Raw genomic sequence first — 26,711 nt, 5'->3', positions numbered from 1 at the left:
AGCAGGAAGAACCTCATTCACACTCAGAGCTGACTTGGATAATAAGATCATCAACTTCTAACCTAATCCTGATGCCACAGAAAGATAAGACTTTGGAGGTTTTAGGAATGGGGTCACTAAACTTTGCATTTAGAAGCACATGAATTACAGTATTAAGGGTCAAAATGTTGACTCTTAGACAGTTACTTTGGTGGCCCTACCAATGAACCACACCTCAAAGTCCTTGTAAAGTCTTCTCCTGTATTATCTCAAAACCTGGCTCATGGGACATCAGTGAGCATGACTCAAGGAGATGCTTGATAAGCAGTTATACGTTCTGACTTGCCACGTAAAAAGTCTGGCTCACCTGATAGAAAGGTAAATGGAAAAAGCACATGGAGAGAGAGGCCCTCAGAAATAATAGAGAAACAGGCTCAGCAAACCCTGTATTGCAGTGGACTCCAGCCACAAGTGACCACAGGCAAGATCACTGGAAGAACCACCTAGCTGAGTCCAGCCCACATTGCAGAATCATGTGCAAATAAAATGGTTATTGTTTTAAGGCACTAAGTTTTAGAATGTTTTCCCCCCCAGAATAGGTAGAAGAAACAATTGTTTTTGAAGTAATTATAGGAAAGATAGAAAGAAAGTAAACATAAACTGGATTTTCTTCAAGAAATAAATATGTATTATTCAGGTAGGCAATGAAAATATTGAATTTCAAATGAAGGAACAAAGTGAAAAAAATGATAAGAATTCATGCCTTAATCTGTGAAGAGCAGACAGGATAGTGAGAACATGACATGTTGCCATGTCATTCTTCAAGTTCTGAGGTCTTTCTCAGAGGTATTTCTTCCATCTTTCGGAGACTTCTTATGCTTGTTTGCCGTTACATGCAGACTTTTTAGTTGTAAGAAGGAAGACTTAAGAGGAACGGGGCTACTCTATCTCAGCAGAATTCCACTGAATTCTAAACTATTTTCATAGTATCTACAGCAATTTATTACACACTTATTTTCTCTTAGGTAAACTACTTCAAAGTAAAAGCTTTTCTTTAAATCTTTTAAATCCTACCATTAGCATAGAATGAGTGAATAAATGGATTTTCTTTAAGTACTTTTTGATAGATGCTTACTTAATATGTTCTTTCAATGAGAAAAAAGAGTTACATAGTCCCAAAAGGAAAAATCAAGACTTGAGCAAATGAACTACGTACTAGATATAACACATTATAGATACGTCATTTGAAAAAAATATGCTTTTAAAATGTTAACACGCAAAAATCCATCACATTTTCACATAGTAACAATGTACATGTGGAAATCAAAATTAAACAGAAGATATCATTTACAAACATTCCAAAGAAAATTAAATACTTAGTTAAATTTTTAACAAAATGTTTATAGGATTTGTATGCTGATGAAAGAAACCAAAGAAGGAAATCCTAAATACATGGAGGCACATACTGTATTCACAGATAGTGAGACTCAATATGGTAAAGATATCAATTCTCCTCAAATTGATCCACAGGCTTAATGAAATTGCTATCAAAATTCTAGTAAGGATTTTTGTAAACATAGACAAACTTATGCTAAAATTTATATGAAAAATAATAGGCCCTACAATAGCTAAACACAATCTTTAAAAAGACATATAAAGTAGGAGGAATCACTCTAGTTGATATTTTCACCACCATATAGCTACACTAATCAATACAGTTTGGTATTGGCAGAGGGATAGACAAAGGTATGGAATAAAAAACACAGAAATTAACCCACAAAAATATGCTCAATGGATTTTGAATAAAGATGCAAAAGCAATTCAATGGAGGAAGCATAGCCTTTTCAACAAATGGTGCTGGGACAATTGGACATCCATCCCCATAAAACTAAGACTTAACCTAAACAAACATCAGTCCTGAAATAAATATTAATTCAAAATTAAGATTTCATGATGAAAACGCCAAAAGTAATTGCAACAAAAGCAAAAACTGACAAATGGGATCTAATTAAACTAAAGAGCTTTGCACAGCAAAAGAAACTATCATCAGAGTGAACAGACAACCTAAGGAATACGAGAAAATTTTTGCATCTGTCCACTTGACAAAGGTCTAATATCCAGAGTCTACAAGGAACTTAAACAAACTTATGAGAAAAAAACAAACAACTCCATTAAAAAGTGGGCAAAGGATATGAACAGATACTTCTCAAAAGAAGACATTTAAGTGACTAACAAACATGAAAAAACGTTCAACATTACTGATCATTAGAGAAATGCAAATCAAAACCACAATGAGGTACCATCTCACACCAGTCAGAATGGCGATTATTAAAAAGTCAAGAAACAACAGATGCTGGCAAGGTTGCAGAAAAAAAGGAATGCTTTTACACTGTGGGTAGGAATGTAAATTAGTTCAACCATTGTGGAAGACAGTGTGGCAATTCCTCAAAGATATAGAAACAGAAATACCATTTGATGCAGCAATCCCATTACTGGGTATATTCCCAAATGAATATAAATCATTCTATTATAAAGATAAATGCATGAATATGTTCATTGCAGCACTATTCACAATAGCAAAAACATGCAATCAACCCAAATGCCCATCAATGATAGACTGGATAAAGAAAATGTGGTACACATACACCATGGAATACTATGCTGCCATAAGGAAGAATGAGCTTATGTCCTTTGCAGGGACATGGATGGAGCTGGAAGCCAGTATCCTCAGTAAACTAATGCACGAACAGGAAACCAAACTCCACATATTCTCGCTTATAAGTAGGAACTGAATGATGAGAACACATGAACATAGAGAGGGGAACAACACACACTGGGGCCTGCTGGGGCTGGGCGGGTGGGCTGGGGGAGGGAGAGCATCAGGAAAAATAGCTGATGCGTGCTGGACTTAATACCTAGGTGATGGGTTGATAGGTGCAGCAAACCACCATGGCAAACATTTACCTGTGTAACAAATCTGCACATCCTGCACATGTACCCTGGGACTTAAATAAATAAATAAAAATAAAAAATAAAATAAGCATTTTTTCAAAAAATATATTAATTCAAAATTAATTACAGACTTAAATGTAAAATGTAAAGCAACTGAATTTTTAACAATTTTTTAAATCTTAAAAATAAAAAATTAAACAAGGAAAAACCTTCAGGACTTATCACTTGGCAGAATTTTTAGACTTCACACCAAAAGCATGGTCCATAACTGGAAAAATTCACAAACTGGACCTTATCATAATTAAAAACTTCTGCTTTGCAAAAGACCCTGTTAGAAGGACGAAAAGATAACCTACAGGCAGTCAGAAAATATTGGCAAACTACATCTCCAAAAAGAATTAATATTTAGAACACACAAAGAATTCTCAAAATTCAATGAGGAGGACATAAATAATTCAATTATAAAATGTACAAAAATATGGACATTTTACTGACGAGAAGAGAGATGGCAAATCAACACATGAAAATTTTAATCATTAGCCATTAGGAAAATGCAAATTAAAATCACAATGAGTTATCACAATATGCCTACCAGAATGGCTACAATTAAAAGTAGTGACAATCGCAAATGCTGCAAGGATGTGGAGAAATCATACATTGCTGGTGGGAACATCAGATGGTATAGCTACTTTGAAAAATAGTTTGGTACTTTCTCATAAAACTAAGCACACAACTACCATTCAATCCATATTCACTCTTGCGCATTTATTCCAGAAAAATAAACTTATGTTCACCAAAAATTGAATACAAATGTTCATAGAAGTTTCCTTTTTAATATCCCCAAACTGGAAATAATAGAGATGCCCTTCAACAAGTGAATAAATATTGTGATAGTACATACCATGGAATACTATGCAGCAATAAAAAGGAATGAACTATGGATAGGTACAACAACTTGGATGGATTTCAAAGGAATTACGCTGAGTGAAAAATCCAATTCCGTAAGGTTCTATACTGTATTATTTCATTAACATTGCATTAATAAATTAACAAAACTATAAATATAAAGAACAGATTAGTGGTTGACAGGGGTTTGGGATTGGGGTTGGGTAGAGATGGATGTAGCTATAAAAGAACAATAGGAGGGGCCCTTGAGGTGATGGCATTGTTCTGTATCTTGACTGTATCAATGTCAATATCCCGATTATGATATTGTACCACAGTTTTACAAAATGCTACCACCGAGCAAATCTGACTATGGGATCTCTCTATGTTATGTCTTGCAACTGAATATGAACCTACAATTATCTCAAAAATAAAATTTTAATTAAAAATAGGGTGCCAAATAACAGCATGCTACCATCTGGGGGGCACTGGAATGCTTCCACATATACCAGCTAGCTTTGCATATGAGACTGCTAATAGGGCATAACTATGAAAAGGGGAATTAAAAAGTTGGAGGTCAAGAATATGGAACTATTATTTTATTTTATTTCATTTCATTTTTAAGAGACAAGGTCTTGCTCTGTTGCCCAGGCAGAAGTGCAGTGGTGTGATCATAGCTCACTGCAGCCTCAAACTCCTGGCCTTAAGAAATCCTCCCACCTTATCCTCCTGAGTAGCTAGGACTACAGGTGCATACCACCACACCAGGCTAATTTTTAAACAGTTTTATTTTTGTAGACACGGGGTCTCACTGTGTTACGCAGGCTGGTCTTAGACTCCTGGCCTCAAGCAATCCACCTGCCTCGGCCTCCCAATGTGCTGGGATTACAGGTGTGAGCCACCACACTTGGCCACGAAATTTTTATTTTTTTAAAAGTAAACTTGTTTTTATACATGGCCATAAAATAAGACAAAAGAAATTGTTACACAGCTTTCCTTCATTCACTTTTTCATGTAAAAAATAAAATATAAACTTAAGAATGAGTAAACTGAGTAAAGAGCCAATAAGTATGGAGCACAGAATTGTGTGGTATTATTCTGTCCAAAATAGATATTAAGAGAAGGAAATAAGAAAGTTCTTGTTCATTATAATGATAGTAGTCTTAGGTGTTTCTATTATGTATGCCATTTAATTGCATATATTGAAGTGTAAATGGAAATTAGTTGTATACGAAAAGCTTGATCCAGTCTATCGCTGTTGGACATTTGGGTTGGTTCCAAGTCTTTGCTATTGTGAATAGTGCCGCAATTAACATACATATGTAACAAACCTGCACGTTGTGCACATGTACCCTAAAACTTAAAGTATAATAATAAAAAAGAAAAGCTTGATAAACAATTTCATTGACAAGTTAATACTCAGAATATTTATCAGAAAGACTAGAACCTTAGAATGGATGCTAACATTTTCAAGCCTCTAAAATTCTTTGCAAGTGGATTATTTAAAAACTAATGGTGACAGTTTAGTGGCCTGATAGCTAACAATATGCCAAAATGTCAGTGACTCAACTGACAGCCCTTGAGCTCCTCTCACGTCAACACCAAGCCGTGCTATTTCAAATGCTGTTTGTATAGACTTTTGAGTACCCCTTTCCAAATTGGAAAAGGAAGCTGTAACAACACTCGCTTCAAATTGATTGGCATATTTGAATTTCAGTGACAAAAGTATCTCTTCCTGCAGTTTATCCCTTTCTCTAGATTGCCACTTGACACACATAAACTTTAAAGTATTTGTCTTTTAGTTTCACCTTTTATTAAAATGTAGACATACGAACATATGGCAAGTGTCATCATTTTGGAAACTTTTCAATCTTTCATTCATTATTGCAACTGGTAATTTAGAGGCCTTTTTTTTTTTCTTTTTTTGAGACGGAGTTTGGCTCTTGTTGCCAGTGCAATGGCACGATCTCGGCTCACTGCAACCTCTGCCTCACTAGTTCAAGTGATTCTCCTGCCTCAGCCTCCTGAGTAGCTGGGATTACAGGCATGCGCCACCACGCCCGGCTAATTTTGTATTTTTAGGAGAGATGGGGTGTCTCCATGTTGGTCAGCCTGGTCTCGAACTCCCAACCTCAGGTGATCTGCCCACCTCGGCCTCCCAAAGTGCTGGGATTACAGGTATGAGCCACAGTGCCCGGCCCTTCCAGAGGCATTTTAATGCAATTTCTCTGAGTATTGGATCACAGTGTATATTTAAATACATCAGAGAATTGCAACCTCAGTGTTTTCAAAATTCAGATTACTAATGTGAACACATCATTATTTTTCCATCAATAATAAGTGACGAAATGTAGTGTTATACTATGGACATCCAACTCAATTCTAATGTCAGATAAATGAGGACACACATTTGCCTATCTTGAAGAATCACCTTACGACATGTATAAACAATCAGAAATAATGATTTTTAAAAAGAAACACAGCAGATATGAAATTAAAATCTAATTACTATTGGTCAAATGGGAACAGCAAGTCCAAACAGTATTCTTTAACTGTACTAGTATGACAGTTATTGATCTGTACCCCTACAAAACCTCTACTTTTACTAAGAGTTTTGTTTAATCATAAAAGGATTAGTAAACCCTAAGAGAAAGAAGAAGAGTTGCCAAAGGAATTATGCATTTGTTTGTTTATTTATTTATTTTTGAGACAGGGTATCACTCTGTTGCCCAGGCTGGAGTACAGTGGTGTGATCTTGGCTCACTGCAACCTCCGCCTCCTGGGTTCAAGCGATTCTTTTGCCTCAGCCTCCCAAGTAGCTGGGATCACAGGCATGTGCCACCATGCTCGGCTGATTTTTTGTATTTTTAGTAGAGATGGGGTTTTGACATGTTGGCCAGGCCGGTCTCGAACTCCTGGCCTCAAGTGATCTGCCTGCCTCGGCCTCCCAAAGTTCTGGGATTACAGGCGTGAGCCACCACGCCCGGCCAGATGCATTTGTTCTTTTAAAATCCATTAGGCATTTTTCCCAAACACAACTCTTTACTTATATTCATTTATATTTTCCAACATTAACTCTAATATAATATATGTTGTCAGTGTTAGAAAGATACATTTCTGTTTAACTTTTATGCAACTTGACCTATTTCAATGTCCTAGCACACCCGTAGCCATAGCTCAGCTTACAGGTAACTATTAGAGATGACAGTGAGAGGGAGGCATGATATTTATGACAGAGGAGTGTTAGCTGCTGATCAGGATTTCAGGAGCAGTAAATTTTTATTTGAAAAAGACACTAGGTGATTCTGAGACTTTCTCTGAGTTATGGGAATCAACTACTTTAGATTCTTCTTTATTTCTCTGAATAAGCCCAAATACAGAAAGCCAAATAAACAGATTTAAACACACCCTCTATATGACTATACCCAGCTTTGCTAATGTTCTAATAGTCCAATGACATACACGATCATTCATGAAGGGTGTGATTCACAATCTATGAGGGACTAAATGCTTAAACTGAGGTTTTTAACTGCTAATGTGTTACATGGGCATTGCTTCAATGCATTATCTTTAAACAAACTGCATTGCCTCTTCCAGAAGCTGACAAAGATGTGTAGATGTATGGTGGGTATCCTTGGGGATACAGGAACTGAATTTGTTATTAACTTTGGTATTGGCCCTGAAAGACTTGGGAAAATTTTTGTATTGACCCAGAAGTTTTGGTTAGCAAAGCAATCTGGAACACAACCTTCATATTCTCTAACATGGTAATTCTTTCTTCCTCTCCCTGTGCACATACACACATTACCTAAATCATCTTTGCAAATGTGTGTGAACCAGAAGCATCCATGCTCTATCTGTCTGTGAAGGGCAAAAGCAAAACGTTACAACTCATTTAGCAAGAAACTATGCATCCTTTCTGCAAGTCTTTGCTTATATTTTATTTGCACCATTTTACTTCCTCTATAAATTTTATTTCATAGTTTTTAGTAATTCTTGGTAACATAAGTAGCTACCCAGATGGTATCGCTTTTCTCCATAAGCTAGAAATAATGTCTAATATAAATTCCAATCCCATCTTTTTATGATTTTGATTCTAAATTTTAGAAAGCAGCAACACATGCAAATATTGAGACAACGGCTTTAGGCAAAAGAGATAGCAGCAACATTTAAGTACAAGAAAGCAGCCTGTGCTTTCTTTGATTCAGCAGTAATAGAATTAAAGGGATACCTGATGACACAGGCGTAGAGACCGCTGTCCTGTAGCAATGTTGGCCGGAACCAAATGGAGTCTTCTTCTTTGCTCATTCTACTTCCATCAAAGGCTATTGGCTCTTCAAAGTCTCCAGGACCAGAACTTTTGTACCACATCAAACTGAGTCCAGCACTTTGGGCAAGGGAGTAATTTGTTCTGATATAACCATAAAAGAGTGCACATTTGATTCGAACAGGCTCTCCCACCAAAACTTGATATTTCTTGATATCGATAGACCAATCAGTGCATCCATCAGCTATAGTAAAAAAAAGAGAGAGAGAGAAAGAGAGGAAAAACATTAGAGGGAAAAAAAAATAAGCAATTAGATTATTCATTCATCCAACAAATATTTACTAAGCATCCATATTGGGTCAGATTTTATTCTAGGCACAGAGCACATAGCAATGAATCAAACTGAGAATGGCCCTGCAAAGTAGTGGACTCTGCTAACAAACAATGTATTCTTCACTTAGTCTGCTTCTGCTGTTATTTATTATTTGTTTATATCAGTGTGCTGGTTATTGATTTATTTCCCCTTAGTTCTAAATGTACCTTTCTGCCTGCTTGGTAAAAATAGATCTGGGCCTTTGAGATATGTTTTTCTTTACTAGCTGGCACTGAAGCTTTGTGGGGAGAGGGCACTGGTAAGACATTTCAGGAAGAAAGGGATTTGCTTCCTATTTTCAGTATGCTCACTTGGCTGGCTCTTGCAGCGTGCAAAGCTTCTTCAGCACCTGGCTCCTACAGTGCTTGGCAACCAGCCACTTGGCGATGTTTCCCAGGTGCCTTAGAGGGAGGGTCTCTGTTAACTTGAAGAAGACAGATTTCTGACAAGTTCTGCTAGTATAGCAACTTAGTGATTTCTGCCATTCGGTAAGCTATGGTTGTACCTTCCCAATAAAGTGTGGATCTCTGCTTTGGGGATGAAAACATAGGGACTTTTTCTCAGGTGTGCTATCTCAGCCCTAGGGCTAATGGTAGCCATTCCTCTATTATTTATGGTTCTCTTTTGCTATAGACTGAATGTTTGTGCCCTTCCCTGAAAATCCATATGTTGAAGCCTTAACCCTCAATATGACAGTATGTGGAGATGAAGCCTTTCTTTGGGAGGTAATTAGGGTTAGATGAGGAGGGCCATGAGAACGAGGCTCTTGATGGGATTAGTGCCCTTATAAGAAGAGACACCAGAGAGCTTGCTCTTTCCCTCCATCGTGATTACAAAAAAGAGATCATGTGAGCACAGAGCAAGAAGGTAGCCATCCAAAAGCCAGAAACCAAATTGGCTGGTACCTTGATCTTGGACTTCCCAGTCACCAGAACTGTGAGAAATAAATATCTTTTGTTTAAGCCACTCAGTCTATAGTATTTTGTTATGGCAGCCTGAGCAAACTAATACATCTTCCTTTTATGCTAGCCAATCCCTTCATTACTATAATCCCGTTACATTTAATAATTATTTGTAAAAACTTTCACTGTTCGAATGACTGTTTTTTTCTCTGACTGGACCCAAACTGATACAATTCAGAATAAATGTTTTACAGCCAAACAACACAGAAATCAATAAAAGTGAGTTGAGCTCTCGTAGTGGTTTTTTCCCAGCCAGCGACAGAGGTAAACAGTCACTTTGCTCTGACTTCTGGGAGAATCGGAGAAGTGTAAACAAGAAACCATGGTGGGAAATGCGGAGGATGGGGGTGGGGTATGATTGGGTTTTCTGTGTTTTCTGCAGGTACCATCTTCCAAATGACATCTTGACACCATTTTATGATCACCCCTCTCCCTGCACATGCATACAAAACAACAGGTTCCCACAGGGCAGGTACATCAACATTATCATCATCACAGAGAAGTTGCGAATTTTACTGTTGAGAGAGGGCAGTTGCCCAACACTTAGCAAGAAAATCAATTTGGCATTACTCAGAGTATACAAATGTTGAGCAAAAGGGCAAAAACTGAGAAAACAGGACCTCTGACAGCAATAACATTTGAGTATTGCAAGCAGGGTTAAACTCACTGCAAATTAAAAAGAGGGCAATCTAACAGCTCTGAGAATGGGATAAATAATACAATATTCAAGAGAAGAAAAATGGTCTAGATGAAAAGGAGGATGTACATTACAGCAAAGAAGACACATAATAACATGTGGAATTAATTATGTACATTTATTATCTTAAAATTATATCTAACATCTAATAAGCACTTAACGATGTGCTAGGAGTCTATAAACTGTCATTTACTATTCACACAAATATAAACTGAGGCATTTGAACTTGCTCTTCCCTCTGCCTGGAACATTTTTCGCCAACCAATTGCATGGCTTTCTCTTCCTTTCTTGCCAAATATCACCTCCTCAGAGAGGCCTTTTGCCTTCCCATCCTGGTCACTTGATCCAGAGTATGCCTTGGTAATTTTTTCACAAGACCTATTGCTATTTGATGTTATATTATGTATCCACTTTGCTTTCTGTCTCCCCAGTTGAATGTAAACCCCTTGAGAGCAGGGACTTTGTCCTTCTCACTTCCCTTTTTAGCCACAGTGCCTAGAATTGTGCCTGCTAACCAGCTCAGCATACATTTACTAAATGAATAAATGAATGAATGCATGAATAAATGAGCAAAATAAACAACTGAATTACCAAATTATACAGTTGAAGAAACTCCATGCCAGCTAATAAGGGTGAGTGCTGGGGTTCTCACCCAGCTTTATCTGAACCTAGAATTAATTCTCCCTACTGTCACATATTGTTTTTTAATAGAGGTGTCAATTTCACAGCATTCTTTGATTTAGTTAATTTCAATTACCAAATTTGGGTTTAAAATTTTTACAAAAGGGCTGTATTGAGGTACTATCTAGAGTAAATATGCTGGAAGCTTGGTGGGCATCATCAATGTCTGAGTCATTGTCATAATTCCTGTCATGACTACTGTAGAGCTGGTAAAAAACTACACAGAGATGTCCAAGTTATAGAATTGCATATAATATTTATCAAAACAGTTTTGTATATTTTCCCATTACATAAAATGAATCCTAGGTAGTAATTTTTTAAAGTTATAATTTTGATTATAAGTGTAAAATTATTTTACCACTATGTAAATTACAATAGAATCAAGTTAATATAACTTGACCGTCTGTCATGGAGGGTATCGCTGCTAGTGAAAAAGGTTGAAATACCTTCAAGGTAGCAGTATATAAACAGTAAGATAAAATTGAAGATTTGTAGTATAAAACAAAATGCTTGAAGGTAAGCAAAAAGATTTAGTCTAGAAAGTTTTAAAAAGTTAGTAACAAATTAGATCAAGAGAATAGAGAGAGAGTTGTGTTGGGAATGCATATAGATATTATTACACACTTTCAGAATATGCTTTCTGAGAAAATGTTGGAAGAAAATCACAAATATTCCTGAAAATTACTCTTATTCCATACTTAAATATCAGTCAGGAAAAAAGTTGCATACAGTTCAACGTCATGTGCCAACGAAAAGTTAGAGGCAAAATGAAGAAACGTCACTTTGGACATTAGAGACACTTGGTGTTCATTTCAATATGGAAACAGATGGAGGATCTATGGCTTAGGAGGTTTTAATACCATTAAACTAAATGCATGCTGTTAAAAATAAACTTAAATTAAAATGGTTCAATAATTCCTGGGAAAAGATGGTAAATACTATAAAGAACAGTTCAAGGCATACTCAAATTATTTGAATAAAATATATATATTTTTTGAGACGGAGTCTTGCTCTGTCGCCCAGGCTGGAGTGCAGTGGCACGATCTCGGCTCACTGCAACCTCCGCCTCCCAGGTTCAAGCGATTCTCCTGCCTCAGCCTCCTGACTAGCTGGGACTACAGGCCCACGCCACCATGCCCAGCTAATTTTTGTATTTTTAGTAGAGACGTGGTTTCACCATGTTGGTCAGACTGGCATCAAACTCCTGACCTCAGATCTGCCCACCTTGGCCTCCCAAAGTGCTGGGATTACAGGCGTGAGCCACCAAGCCCAGCCTGCATAAAATCATTTAAACAAATGATGTACCTATGTCTCTCTTCAATAGTTACAATAAAACATTTTACTAAATGAAAGAAGTGATGAAGGAGATACATTTTTTTCCTTTGTTAACGTTTTGCCTCATTTGCACATGTTCTCTCTCACACCTTGTATATTGTAGTATTGTTTCTAAACCAGCTGAAAAGAAATTAGAGACATAATGATATTTCATCCCCAAATACGTCAGTATGTATCTCCTTGTGAATAAAGACTTTAAAAATACAGCCACAAAGTATATTTTTTAACCTTGTGTAGCGAGACATTTGAAATCTTAAAAGGATATGTGATAACTTAAAATCTAACTCTTGATGAACAGAATTGCTGTTGATCCATTCAGTTTTTTCTTACTTCAGCACACAAGCTTTGTTGGCTTGGGAACAACCATTCCAAAAGCATATTTCTAGACACTGTTGATTTCATTACACGTTAATTGAATGTAATTTATTTAACTTTTATTGTTATTGTTTTTTAAAATTATCATCAGGTAATTGTGGACGCTGGTAGTATTTAATCTGTCTTTCTCCCTTTTGGAATAAAATACCCTTCTGTAAGTCTCTCTCAGAAAATTTGCTATTGGTACTCTCCTTCCCTGATGGGAGGATTCTATGGAAATACTCCAGTTCAACATATCTCTGCAGTACACGTTCTTTCACAGCCAATGGGAGTTTATGAAGGAAGCCATGAAGTTACATTGGGGAGTGGGAGTAAGAAGTACCATGAAGACAGTAATGGAATTAAGATTCAGAAGTAATTCCTTCACTACTGATGTACTATGAAGAAAAGCTACATACATTGGCTATGGTCAATATATTCAAATAAGAGTAGAGAAAGGATTTTTAATTAAGTCACTATCACCACCTATGTAAAAGCTGAAAACATTTTCATGGTAACAAACTTGAGGTTTGAATTCTTTCAAAAAAGTCTAATGATATAATTTATACATGTTGCATTACTAATATGAAAACAAAATACTATATTTATAGAAGGATAAATTATGTTACTTTAAAGTAAAGTTGAGCATCCCTAATCAGAAAATCTGAAACCCAAAATGCTCCAAAATTGAAAACTTTTTGAGTGCCAGCCAACACGATGCCACAAATGGAAAATTCTACACCTGACCTCACGTGATGGGTTACAGTCAAAATGTAGATTCACAGAACACAATTTATTTAGCATCCCCAAGGAAAATATAAAATTACCTTCAGGCTATGTGTATAAGCTATATATGAAACATAAATCAATTTCATGTTCAGACTTGGGTCCCATTCCCAAGATATCTCATTATATACTGTATATGCAAGTATTCTAAAATTTGAAAAAGATGTGATATCTAAAACACTTCTGGTCCCAAGCATTTCATAAAAAAAGGATACTCGACCTGTGTCTACTTGGATAGATATCTTGGAATAATAACTAAAAAGTAGGGAGAGCGACTCTCACTTTGCAGCAGCAACTCTTGTTGTTGGAGAAACAAACAAACAAACAAACCCAAACTTCTAAGTTTGCCTTTTTAAAGCTCTACACTTGACTTCGGCCTGAGAAAAAGTCTTCATAAGGGTTGCTCTTCCTTGTATGTGTCTATATGTGAACAAATCCTCAATGTTTTAGGTTAATTTTCTCTGAACAATTCTTTAACTGTTAATCTGAAGGTCCCAAGCATCTGTGTGGGATCATGTTATTCCTGCCTTGCATTAAGTAAATTCAGCTTAAGACTTGTTTTTGAATCTTCTTTTTTTACTTTTCTTAGTGTTTAGAAGTGACATGAGAAAGTACCTAACACAGTACATGGAACACAGGGGATGTTCTGCTTTCCATTCCCACACTGAACAGGAGCAGAAAAAGCCCTGCTATTTGAACAAACAATGCACGTCATCCTACAAGAAAATCTGGATTCTTATTTTCTTTTATTAGCCTTGGCCTAAGAAACTGATACAGATAGGTAACATCTTGGTACATATGGTCCATCTTTGACTTTAAAGACTTTTTTCATTCTTTTGATTACTTAGTTACCCTATGTTCTTTAGTTAATACATACTTTCATTAGCATGTATCATATTAAATCATTATTTGCTTACATGTATTTCATTGATCACTGAAGTGTGGGGACTCTGAGAAGTGGGACTTTACCGTATCTCTATCACCATCTCTATGTCTATGTCTATCTCTATCTTTCTCTATCTTTATCTCTATTTCTATCCCTGCCTAGCTATCTGTTTATCTACCTATGTATCTATCATCTACATATCTAAATCTCAAACTGGACCCAGCAGCATGCGCCTGTAGTCCCAGCTACTCAAAAGGCTGATGAGGGAGGATTGTTTGAGCCCAGGAGTTCTAGTCTAGTCTGGGCAACACAGCAAGACCCCATCTCTAAAAAAGAAAAAAAAACCTCATTTAGCTCTAATTATAAATCTAGAGCTATTTCCATATCTATATATATTTGGGGCACAATAGGCAATCAATAAATGTGTGTTGAATAAATTAGTGATTAACTAAATAACTGTTCACTTAAATGAGTATTGAAAATGTATATCTTTGGTGTTAACACAGTCACTTATAACTACTGTTTGTAGATATTTTTAACCCTAATAATTAAAAAATAGCAGTATGCATTTTTTCCTTTATAATATTGCAAAGTGATACAATTTTCTAACTCAGAATAATTTGATTTCACAAAATTGAGTGTACTTCAGAACTCAATAAATCCTTGTTGATATATTAAGCATAGTTTACTGAATTAAGCATACTATTACATTGTTTCTTTAGCTCATGTATGTCTCCTGGAAAACCCTCTATTCGGGTAAAAACTGATAGGAATATGTTCAGACAGATAGGTCAAAAAGTATTGCCAGCTTCAGGCATTTTACTCCTTTGGGACACTTGTTGGACACTGAATTAAATATCAACATGATGAGCAACAGACCAAACAAACACTGATAAAATTTAATCCTTTTCCCAATTTAGAGGAGCCTCACAGGGAAGGCCTGTTAGATGGCAGGACACCCAGCCAGCAAACTGATCCTTTAAAGAGAAAGTAACAGGGTTCAAGGCACAGATTTACTTTTATTTTGTTTTTGTTTTAGAGCAGACAAAAGAACAGAATTACACTTTTCAAGACAGTAAGTTACAAAAGGTCTTTAAATTTTATAACAATCCCAAATGGACTAATGGATTGTTTCCAGCAATGAACATATAAAATAATCATGCATTAAAGTTCAAGTCATATATTGGTGTGAGCCAACATGTTATAGACCTCATATGATGTGTAACTCACTCTTCTATAACAAAGATTACTGAGACTTGCATCACCCTTGAAGATATCATCTATGAGTGGGAACAGACTTGTCAAAAACCATGTATAGCACAAGAAAAACGAATAAATTCTGAGAGCAAAGATAACATTACTGAGGAAACACAAAGCAAGAAGTTTGTTTTACCTCTCAACCCAGAACTGTTTTCCATTTCACAGATGAACTAATGGAGCAGGAAATATGACTAGGAAGATCAAAAAGATTTAAGATAAAGATGAAATTAAAAATGTGCCTTAGTTCAAACCTGATAATTTGGAAGAGAAAATTGCAAGCCAACGGTTTCTCCCAGTTAATAGGACAGTATATGGTAAGGTTCTGAAATAGCGGAGTGGCGAGGAGTAGAGAAGAGTGTAAGGAGGTAAAAATAAGTGCAGAAAAGACAGGTTTGGCAAGACACCTTGCCAAGAAACTTGAACTTAATTCTGTAGCTCCGTAGTTTTCAAGTTTTAGTGTGCATCAGAATCACCTGGAGGACTTTTTAAAACACAGAGTTTTATGCTCCCCTCTCAGAGTTTCAGATTCAGAAGGTCTGGATTGGGACCTAAGGATCTGCGTTACTACAAAGTAGTTACTACAAAGCAGGTGATGCTGCTGGTCCAGGGATGACACTTTGAAACCACTGCTAAAACCAATGTTGACAGTGGTAAATGTCTGCAAAGGAAGTGTTATTATCTGATTTACATTTTAGAAATATCACTTTCAGGACAATATCAAGGATGGATTGGAAGGGGATAGCTAGGAGTAAGGAGACAACTCAGAAAGTTCTTAAAATAGAGTTTAAAAAAAAGAAGTAGCAAAGGATATGACAAGGAAATGTGGGAAGAATTGTAGTCAGAATCAACAGGATGCTGAAATTGATCAGAAGGGCCAGATGAAGTAGAAGGAGGAGTCTAGGATGCAAATCAGGATTCCAGAGAAGACTGTGGCACTATTAATGGAAATGAGGAGCAGAAGCAGATTCAAGGCGAGAGATAAGTGTTGTTGGGGTCAAAGTCTTGTTTGTTAGCTTACTACACATTTTCTGCCTTCATTACAGGTGTTTATACAGCAGAACGTTATTGCTTGCACTTTCTGGTATGGGCAACAAAAGTACTGCCGTGGATCCTTTTCATATAGTGAGCTCTGCTGGACATTCAAGCCTCTGGCATTAGAGAAAAATTTAAGGAAAATAAGAATGAAGTCTGTTGTGTATTTTAATATGCATATGCTTTCATATGAATAATATTATACAGATTAATTGCCTATTTGATTAACTTCTTACAGAGATTGTAGAGGAAAATTAGACACACACAGCTTGTGTATTGCTCCGCCAAGTGAATTTCTAAGTGAGAACTTTTAAAAAGGTTAGAACCATTTTTTAAGTGATGCCAAGTCTATTTTTATCAGAGAAGAAGTCTCATGAAATACATAATATATTGTAAACAGATTAGCTTCACATATAACTGTTTTGGGCATTAATCTACATTCATATGTGTAATCACATATCTATTATGATTGGTATCTGTTGACATACTGCATTTTGTTCAGGGTATTACAAAAATGTATCTGTGTACCTCCTTCAGGACCTTTCCTTCTCATTTCTGTCATACATATAATAATATCCATCCATGTTATCTGTTTAGTACTTCTTCACTTTCATAGCATTTTCATAAACACTCTCAGACTCAAGTAAGAAAAAAGGGGTGATAACTTTGCATGTGTTTTTTTTCCAGCTGTATTGAGGCATAATTTACAAATAAAAATTGTATATATTTAAGGCATACAATGTGATGTTTTAAGATACATAATATACATGTATTGTAAAATGATTAACAAATTCAAGTATAGAAGATTGCCTTGATGGGCACCGGCAACCCCACCCCCACCATGCCCCCACTGCTGCCAGTGCGAATACATGCATGGATGCCACCAACCCTGCTTCTGCCACCACCTGTGTGAATCTGTGTATGGGCACAGGAAACCCTGCCTCTGCAAGTGCCCTACTCCCACCACTGCAGGTGCAAATGCTAGCACAGATGACAGCAACCCTGCCCCCACTGGTGCCCCTCCTCAGCTGAAAAATGTGCACCCCACCACACATGCTGTGGCTGCTGGCACACCTGGGTAAGCACAGATCCCACTGCTACCGCCCGACAAAGCGCTTCGGCTGGCACTCTTCATCAGCGTGTTGTGGCCAGCGGACCAAGAACACTTAGGTCCCTCCAGTACAGCAAGTTCTTAACTTCAAGGGGCTAGAGAGCAAAGGCAGGGGCCCGGTAAAAGTCCCTCAGAGTTAGAACACACAGTCCAGGAGTGCTGTGTTGAGCCGTGGTCCCCTAAAATCTTCCAGAAAAGAAGCCAGTTGAAACCCACCTTATACCACAAACAAACCCCCACTGGCATCACAGAAGATAAAAGCAAAAAGCGCCATTCAAAGGATGCAGCTTCAAAGACTGAAGGAACATCAACCCACACAGATGAGAAAGAACCAGTGCAAGATCTCTGGCAACTCAAAAAGCCAGACTGTTTTCTTACCTCCAAACAACTGTACTAGTTCCCCAGCAATGGTTTTTAACTAGGCTGAAATGGCTGAAATGACAGACATATAATTCAGAATATAAACAGGAATGAAAATTATGGAGATTCAGGAGAAAGCTGAAACCCAAACCAAGGGATCTAAGGAATACAATAAAAAGATACAGGAGCTGGAAGGCAAAATAGACATGTTAAGAAAGAACCAAACTGATCAGATAGAGCTGAAAAAAATCCACTTCAAGAATTTCATAATACAATCACAAGTATTAATAGCAGAATAGACCAAGCTGAGCAAAAAGCTTGAAGACTGGTTATCTGAATTAAGTCAATCAGACAAAAATAAAGAAAAAAGAATAAAGAAGAATGAACAAAACCTCCAAGAAATATGGAATTATGTAAAGAGACCAAATCTATGACTCATTGGCATCCCTGAAAGACAGAAAGAAAAATCATATTTGAGGACATCATCCATGAAAGTCTCCCTAACCTTGCTAACAGGCCAACATTCAAGCTCAGGAAATGCAGAGAACCTCTGCAACATACTGTACAAAACGACCATCCCCAAAACACATAGTTATCAGATTCTCCAAGGTTGAAATAAATGAAAGAATGTTAAAGGCAGCTAGAGAGAAGGGGCAGGTCACCTACAAAGGAACCCTATGAGGCTAACAGTAGACCTTTCAGCAAAAACCCTACAAGCCAGAAGAGATTGGGGGCCTATATTCAGAATTGTTAAAAAAACATTCTAACAAAGAATTTCATATCCAGCCAAACCAAGCCTTTATAAGTGATTGAACCAGGGAGAAACCATATTTTTGAACAGAACAATAGTGAGTTCTGAAATTGAGTCAGTAATAAAGCCTGACTACAAGGCTACAGTAACCAAAACAGCATGGCACTGGTACAAAAACAGACACACAGACCAATGGAACAGAATAGAGTCTAGAAATAATGCCACACACCTACAACCATCCGATCTTTGCGAAAGTTGACAGAAACAAGCAATGGGGAAAAGACTCCCTATTCAATAAATAGTACTGAAATAACTGGTTTCAATATGCAGAATATTGAACTGGACCCCTTCCTTACACCATGTACAAAAATTAACTCAAGATGAATTAAAGACTTAAATGTAAAGCCTAAAAGTATAAAAACTCTGGAAGATAATCTAGGACATTCCATTCTGGAAGTAGGCCCTAGCAAAGATTACATAATAAGGACACCAAAAGCAATTGCAACAAAAGCAAAAGTAAACAAATGGGACCTAATTAAACTAAAGAGCTTCTGCACAGCAAAAATACATAAATAAATAAAAATAAAAAACAAAAAGCAAAAATCAAGCTATCAAGAGAGTAAACAGACAACACACAGAACGGGAGAAAGTATCTGCAAACTATGCATCCAACAAAGGTCTAACATCCAGAATCTATAAAGAACCTAAACAAATTAACAAGCAAAAAACAAACAACAGCATTCAAAACTGGGCAAAGGACATGAACAGGCACTTTTCAAAAGAAGACATACACACAGCCAATAGGCACATGAAAAAATACTCAACATTACTAATCCTTAGAGAAATACAAATCAAAACCACAATGAGATATTATTTCACACCAGTCAGAATGGTTATTACTTAAAAGTTAAAAAATAAAAGATGCTGGCAAAGTTGTGGAGAAAAGGGAATGCTTATACACATCTGGTGGGAAGGTAAATTAGTTCAGCTACTGTGGAAAGCAGTGTGGTGATTTCTCAAAGAATTTAAAGCAGAACTATCATTTGATCCAGCAATCCCATTATCGGGTATATATCCAAAGGAATGTAAGTCGTTCTGTCATAAAGACACATGTATGCATATGTTCATCGCAGCACTATTCACAATAGCAAAGACATAGAATCAACCTACATGCCCACCAATGGTAGACTGGATAAAGAAAATGTGGTACATACATGTCGTGGAATACTACACAGCCATAAAGAAGAGCGAGATCAAGTCCTTTGCAGCAACATCAAAGGAGCTGGAGGTCATCATCCTAAGCAAACTAATGCAGGAATGGAAAACCAAATACTGCCTGTTCTCACTTATAGAGTGGGAGCTAAACATGAAGTATACATGGATACAAAGAATAGAACAACAGATAACAAGGTCTACTTGAGGGGGGAGGGTAGGAGTGTGAACATTGAAAAACTACCTATCAGCTACCATGCTTATTACTTTGGTGATGAAATAACCTGTATAGCAAAGTCCCATTACACACAATTTACCTATATAACAAAGCTGCACATGTAACCCTGAACGTAAAATAGAAGTTTAAAAAACATTAGTCAGTTATCTCCAAAATGTTACATAGATTTAATACAACGACAATCAAATGGGCATACTAATTCTAAAATTCACATGAAAATGTTAAGTACCTGCTATACTCAAAATAACTTTTTAAAAGAACAAAGCTTGAAGTCTTATGCTACCTGATTTCAAGATTTATCATAGTTACCATAATCAAACTAATCAAACATAATCAAAGTCTTGTCATTAAGATAGAAAGATAGATAAATGCAACAAAATTAGAGTCCAGAAAAAGATCCACACATACATTTGCCACTGATTTTCAACAAAGCAAAAAGGCAATTCAGTGCAGACAAGATACTCTTTTAGACAAATGGTGCTGGAGTATTTGGGTACCCATATGCAAAAAAATCTAAACTTTGATTCATACATTCTACTGTACACAAAAATTTTCCTAAAAAGGATCACGGATCCAAATGTAAAGCATAAAACTATAACACTTTTAGAAAAGACAGGAGAGAATCTTTGTGACTTTGGATTAGGCAAAGATTTCTTAGATAAGACATCAAAAGCATAACTCATGAAAGAACAAATGGACTAACTTCACTTCATCTAGCTGCTCCATTCCTAGGTATTTGACTAAGACAAAAAAACTCTACGTCTACACACTTGCACACAAGTGTTCATAGCAGCCTTATTCAGAGTAGCTCCAAATTGGAAACAATGTAAATTTTACCAACAGGTGAATAAACAAATGATGAATGTAGTCATATAATGAAATACTAGTCAAAAATAAAAATGACTGAATTGTTTATACATGTAACATGGATGAATCTCAAATTACACTGAGTGAAAAAAGTCAGACAAAACAGAGTACATACTGTTTGATTTCATTTCTATAAAACTCTAGAAAATGCAAACTATAGTGGCAGAAAGTGAGTCAGTGATTGTCTGGGATAGCGAGGAAAGGGAGAGAGCATTACAAAAGGCCATGAGGAAACTTTTAGTGTGATGGGTATGTTCACAGTCTTGATTGTGGTGATAGTTTCATGAGTTTATATATATGTCGAAACATACCAAATCGCTCACTTTAAATATATGTGATTAAATGTATATCAATTATACCTCAATAAAGCTGTTAAGAATAGGCTCTGTTAAGAATAGGTTGACAACAGATTGTAGGTGACACACATCAAAAAGAAGACCTATTAGAAGATCACTGCAATAGTTCAGGTGAGAGAGGATGGCAGCACAGAAAAAAAAAAAAAAAAAAAAAAAAGAAGGTTGTCTTGAACCTTAAACTCTACTTCCCAGAGTTTTTATTGGCATGATTTCAGGCATTCTTTAAATAATCAAGGTAAGTAGAAACCAATGTTTAAACAGCAGAAAATTACATTGATTCAATCTTCGTTGCTTTTGGTTTTATTTTCCCCTATCTCTGAGAGTGCAGCTTATGGGTGTGGGGTAAATTCATGTATATTTTAAAGGATTGATAAATTTGAGGTGAAGTACTTATGTGAAGAGCTGTACTGGCCAGTTGTTAATATAAATATCTACTAAATCCAAAGCCAAACGTAAGCTGCCTCAGTTCTACTTAGCAATTAAAAGATCATCAAATGCTGGTTTATCACTGGTTTACCAGTGAGATTAGAGTCTGCATGTTAACAGCGATTAAACTCAAAACTAGATAAATTTTCTGGCCTAGCAGATGCTATCTCATGATAACACTTAATGCAGTGAATCACTGATATTTAAATAAAAGTTTAAATTCTCAGTGAGTGAAAGTATGTTTTTTTTGTACGGTTAATAAATAGCTTTAAAGAGGAACTTAGGACTTCATGGTTCATCCAATTCAGAATCCTTTCTTTAGCTACTTTCTACCAAAAGGCTGTAGCTGGGTTTCTTGATACATCCTTCGAAAGTTAAGACTTCAGACACTTAGTGGTCATACCATGTCCCTTTCCTTTAATATGTTTCAGACAACCAACAATATTTGAAATTTTAGAGGATGAATGATTTTACAGCATTTAGTCTGTGTCACTTCTGGACAGAAGCATTCATTGATTCGTTCACTGATTCATCCTTTATTTCAACAGATATTTACAAGGTGCCTGTTGTATCCTAGGGCACTGTTCTAGCTGGGCTCAGACATTTGATAAGCTTACTGCATAGCGCATTAAGCAGGGTTCCCCACTTTATTCTAAGCTTACAGCTGTTCCCAGCCTATTGTCATGAGGAAGATGGGACGTTTGTCCCAAATCTTACTTTATTTTTTCAATGTAGTATTCATAGATATTTTCAAAGCTAACCAAGGCTGTGTGGTGGCTTGTCCTTAGTGATGACAAGGGTATGTGCACGCACACATATATACACATGCACACATATTTATTTTTTATTGTTCCTTAATTTTCAATGCCAATTTCTTATCTTTGTATTTGACAGAAAAGGCCACCCTGGCCTACACAGAGACCCATTTATTATGCAATTATGAAAAGTAAGCATTTGGCCGGGCGCGGTGGCTCACGCCTGTAATCCCAGCACTTTGGGAGGCCGAGGCGGGTGGATCACGAGGTCAGGAGATCGAGACCATCCTGGCTAACACGGTGAAACCCCGTCTCTACTAAAAATACAAAAAATTAGCCGGGCGAGGTGGCGGGCGCCTGTAGTCCCAGCTACGTGGGGGGCTGAGGCAGGAGAATGGAGTGAACCCCGGGGGGGGAGCCTGCAGTGAGCCGAGATTGCGCCACTGCACTCCAGCCTGGATGAAAGAGTGAGACCCCTTCTCGGAAAAAAAAAAAAAAAAAGAAAAGAAAAGTAAGCCTTTACTCTGAAATTAATCAAGCCTGTTCATTCTCTTCCTTTATTTCCATTACTGTGCCATGAAATAGTCAATCACATATTCTTTTATTCTGTAAATTGGAAAATACTGAATAATCAACACCTTTGAAATTTCAGAACTTCATTCAACAGAGTAACTGTAGTCCCTGATTTCTGTTTTAATATGCTGCCAGTTATTGCAAGTCATAATAGCATAATACAGGGCCCGGAAAAATATCATTCACTCAGTTGTTTCCTTGAGTGTTTTTGGGGTATGAAGCAAACTATTGTATATCACTGTCCTCATAATGAGATTGTTCTGCTGGATAAACAAGCCCCCCGCAGGCCCCACCTGCTGAAGGACGCAGTGAACCAAATATTTAACACTTCACAGAGGCTCCTCCCTGCCATTCTTCTGTATTGCATGCATCATTTTCAAGAGAAAATTTGATGCCAAGAAGTAGAAAATTGAGCTACTGACTCCTAAGTCTGTTGCTGCAACCTGGCTTAGTAACAAAGCCTCAATTCAATTTCTGGGTTCTGTGAGATAATGGAAGTTTCAAAGTTCCAAATAAAATTGTGGAAATATAAATTCTTGTTCTATGTGACCAATTTACACATGGCATTCGGTGAAACTAGTCCACCCAAGGAAACTACTAAAACAAAGCATGGATTTAATGCAGAGCTTGTTCATTTGCTGAAAATATACACGGAAAAAACTGACTCATGCAGAAAATGGAATTTTTTTTTATTCCAGTGTTTAAAAGGTAACAGCTTTGCTTTAAAAAAAATTTCTTCCACTATTAGAATTAGGGCACAAGTAGAAAAACAACACAGCTCAGAAATGATACTTTGATAGTTCTGATGTGTGGGGATGTTAGAATGCCAAGTGTGGCTGTGCTATGTATGTGTATGTGTTTGTGTGTGTATATGTGTGTTGTTTTTACCACTACTTTAAGTAATATAATGTTAATAACCCTATGGTGTCATAGCTTTCTTTTATAAACTGTACAACAAAATGGTATCAAAGGCATGCTTTTTATATTCAATAGTTCATGTACATCACTCTCATAGTGGAAATACAATGCCAGAAGTGACCTTATTCAATCATAAACAAAGCAGTATGAGAGTGTTAACTTTTCCTAGGAAAGTAAAAGAGTACTTCATGGGGACATGCATTCTGTGATGGAAATTTCAAGAAGTGAGGAAAGCAGGTTAACACTGTGAATAGTGAAATGATTAGGTTTATTTGGAAAAGAGTGGTTCGGACAGAACATAGAGTTTGTGGTCCTAGGGTAGGTAGTGATTGAGGAAGAGGTTGGAAAGGTAAGACCATTTGTTTATTTATGCATCCCCATGGCCAGACCAGACATGACTGACTGGTGCTATGATGGCCCCTTAACCAAGGGCAGCCAAGTCGTAGGCAGGAAAGTAACCTATGTCTTGGTTTCATTAGAAAAGATGAGCTAGCCCAATCACAGTCCTCCTTTCTGAGTATAAACAAAAGGCTTAAGGTAGACTTAGGGCCAAAGAAGTTGTGATGACCACATGTAATCTAAAGTGATAAGGGGGAACCTATGAATAAGTAGAGAAAGCTAGTCTTAGGGAGATAAGAGTGAAGATATATGCGGAGAGAAGCTTAGAAAAAGCAGAGAAATTAAGAGGCCATAAAGGAAAGAATGAGAGGTCACAGCAAGTCCCTAGAACTTAATTCTTGACTGCTTTTTAAGTTTTGAACTGGAACCTTATGCATCTTTACAATAAAACACCTTTTAAAGTAATTTGAATTGGCTCTGAACTTTGAACCTAAGAAAAAGAGCCTCATTAAATATTTTCATAATTGTAATCATATTATAAGAAGCAGGATTTCATTTTCTGCATTTTCCATTAATATGACATAATGTACATTGTTCTTTATATATTATTTGGAAAAGTTAGTTGTAAACATATTCACTTCATAAATGCATCCTAATATTATTTATCTTAACTTTCATTATAATATACAGCATCATGATCAATCTCATTTTATATACATTTCATTTGAATTTCTGATTTTGCTTTCAGCTTGAATACCAAAAGGGAGATTACTCAGTCAAAGGGTATCATGTTTTGCCCATTGCTTCTACAGAGTTTGTGCCAATGTATACTTCTTTAGGCAGTGCATGAGAGCATCCATTTTATACCATCCAAACTACATGAATTACATTTCTACATTATTACATTCTCCTCCATTCACTGCTTATTCTACTCTTTCCACACCTGCTTATAAATTGACAAACAAATAACAACAAAATACAAAACCCGTGGCCCTGATAAGATTTTTTCCAGTTTATGTATTTTTCTACACTATTTCCTCGATTTCCAAGTATATAATGATACTGAAATCTACATATCCATCTGGGTTCCACTTTGGTAATTTTCAAACCCATCATATATTTGTTAGCCCTAAATGCAGTGAGTTCCTATTAATGATGATTACTGTTGGGAGGGGGGCTTGCTTACTCCTGTATTGTCTTACCCTGCCTGCATTACCTCAACCTGTCAGGTCATAATTGGTGATTCCTTCTCGCACAATTAACCTTTGTTCCTTATGAAAACATTTTGGTATCTATTATGCTTCATTAGTACACACTGTTAAACAAATCTTTAAAACTACTCATTAACACAGGAATAAATTTTTTTTTAAAAGATTCCATGATTTATCTTTTATCTTTTTCTGAACATTAACAGATAAATCTAAAATCTAACCAAAAGTCAAATGTTATCTATTTCAAGAAGGTGAATTAAAATAGTTATCACCCTACAACGACATTCATATATTCATAATATTCATAATTCATAATATATGTTATATTCATAAGTTAAAGGTAGATCCTTATCTAAAAATTAAAGAAACAGGGCCGGGCATGGTGGCTCATGCCTGTAATCCCAGCACTTTGGGAGGCCGAGGCGGGCGGATCACCTGAGGCCAGGAGTTCGAGACCAGCCTGACCAACATGGTGAAATCCCGTCTCTTCTAAAATACAAAAAATTAGCTGGGTGTGGTGGCACATGCCTGTAATCCCAGCTACTCGGGAAGCTGGGGCACGAGAATTGCTTGAACCCAGGAGGTGGAGGTTGCAGTGAGCCCAGATAGCGCCACTGCACTCCAGCCTGGGCAACAAGAGTGAAACTCGGTCTCAAAAATAATAATAATAAAAAAATTAAAGAAACAGAACTCTACAATAAAGAAAATTAATGAAACCAAAAGGTGGTTTTTCGAAAAGATCAATGATATTGATTGCACACTAGGATGGCTAAGAAACAGAGTTTGATACAAATTGTGGTGCAATGATTATCTAGATGGTTTGTATTTCATAGACAGGTACATGCAGAGTAATTGAGAACCCAGTTTCTGAGAAGAGAGTTTATATTTTTTCAATTTTTAGGTCAATGTCATATTGCTTATATAGTAAAAACAAATTTATATTTGAAAATTATAAATTAAATATTTATATTAAATAAATTTTATATTAACTATATTATATTCACATTCTTTTTAGGAGTCTGTTATAAAGCATCTACTGGAGATAAAACAAAACAACTTTGAATGTTTTCTTGTCACTTCCCTTCTTCCACTTCTGATAATGCTTTCTTACAGATAGAACTCAGCAACTTTCCCTCACTGCTTCA

General features: G+C 36.5%; 1 protein-coding gene across 1 annotated transcript in view; it reads right to left on the bottom strand.

Moving 5' to 3' along the window:
* The window catches only part of IL1RAPL1 (interleukin 1 receptor accessory protein like 1), a 1,380,067-nt gene that overhangs the window by 674,714 nt on the left and 678,642 nt on the right, over window positions 1-26,711 (bottom strand). Inside the window, exon 3 of the mRNA XM_055267893.2 lies at window positions 8,048-8,327. Coding sequence (XP_055123868.1) covers window positions 8,048-8,327 — 280 coding nt within the window. The remainder of the gene's footprint in view (window positions 1-8,047; window positions 8,328-26,711) is intronic.

This window comes from Symphalangus syndactylus, chromosome X (genome assembly GCF_028878055.3).
Source record: "Symphalangus syndactylus isolate Jambi chromosome X, NHGRI_mSymSyn1-v2.1_pri, whole genome shotgun sequence".
NCBI lineage: Eukaryota > Metazoa > Chordata > Mammalia > Primates > Hylobatidae > Symphalangus > Symphalangus syndactylus.
The sequence above is the reverse complement of the archived record's forward strand: the minus strand, read 5'-3'. Positions and strand labels throughout refer to the sequence as shown.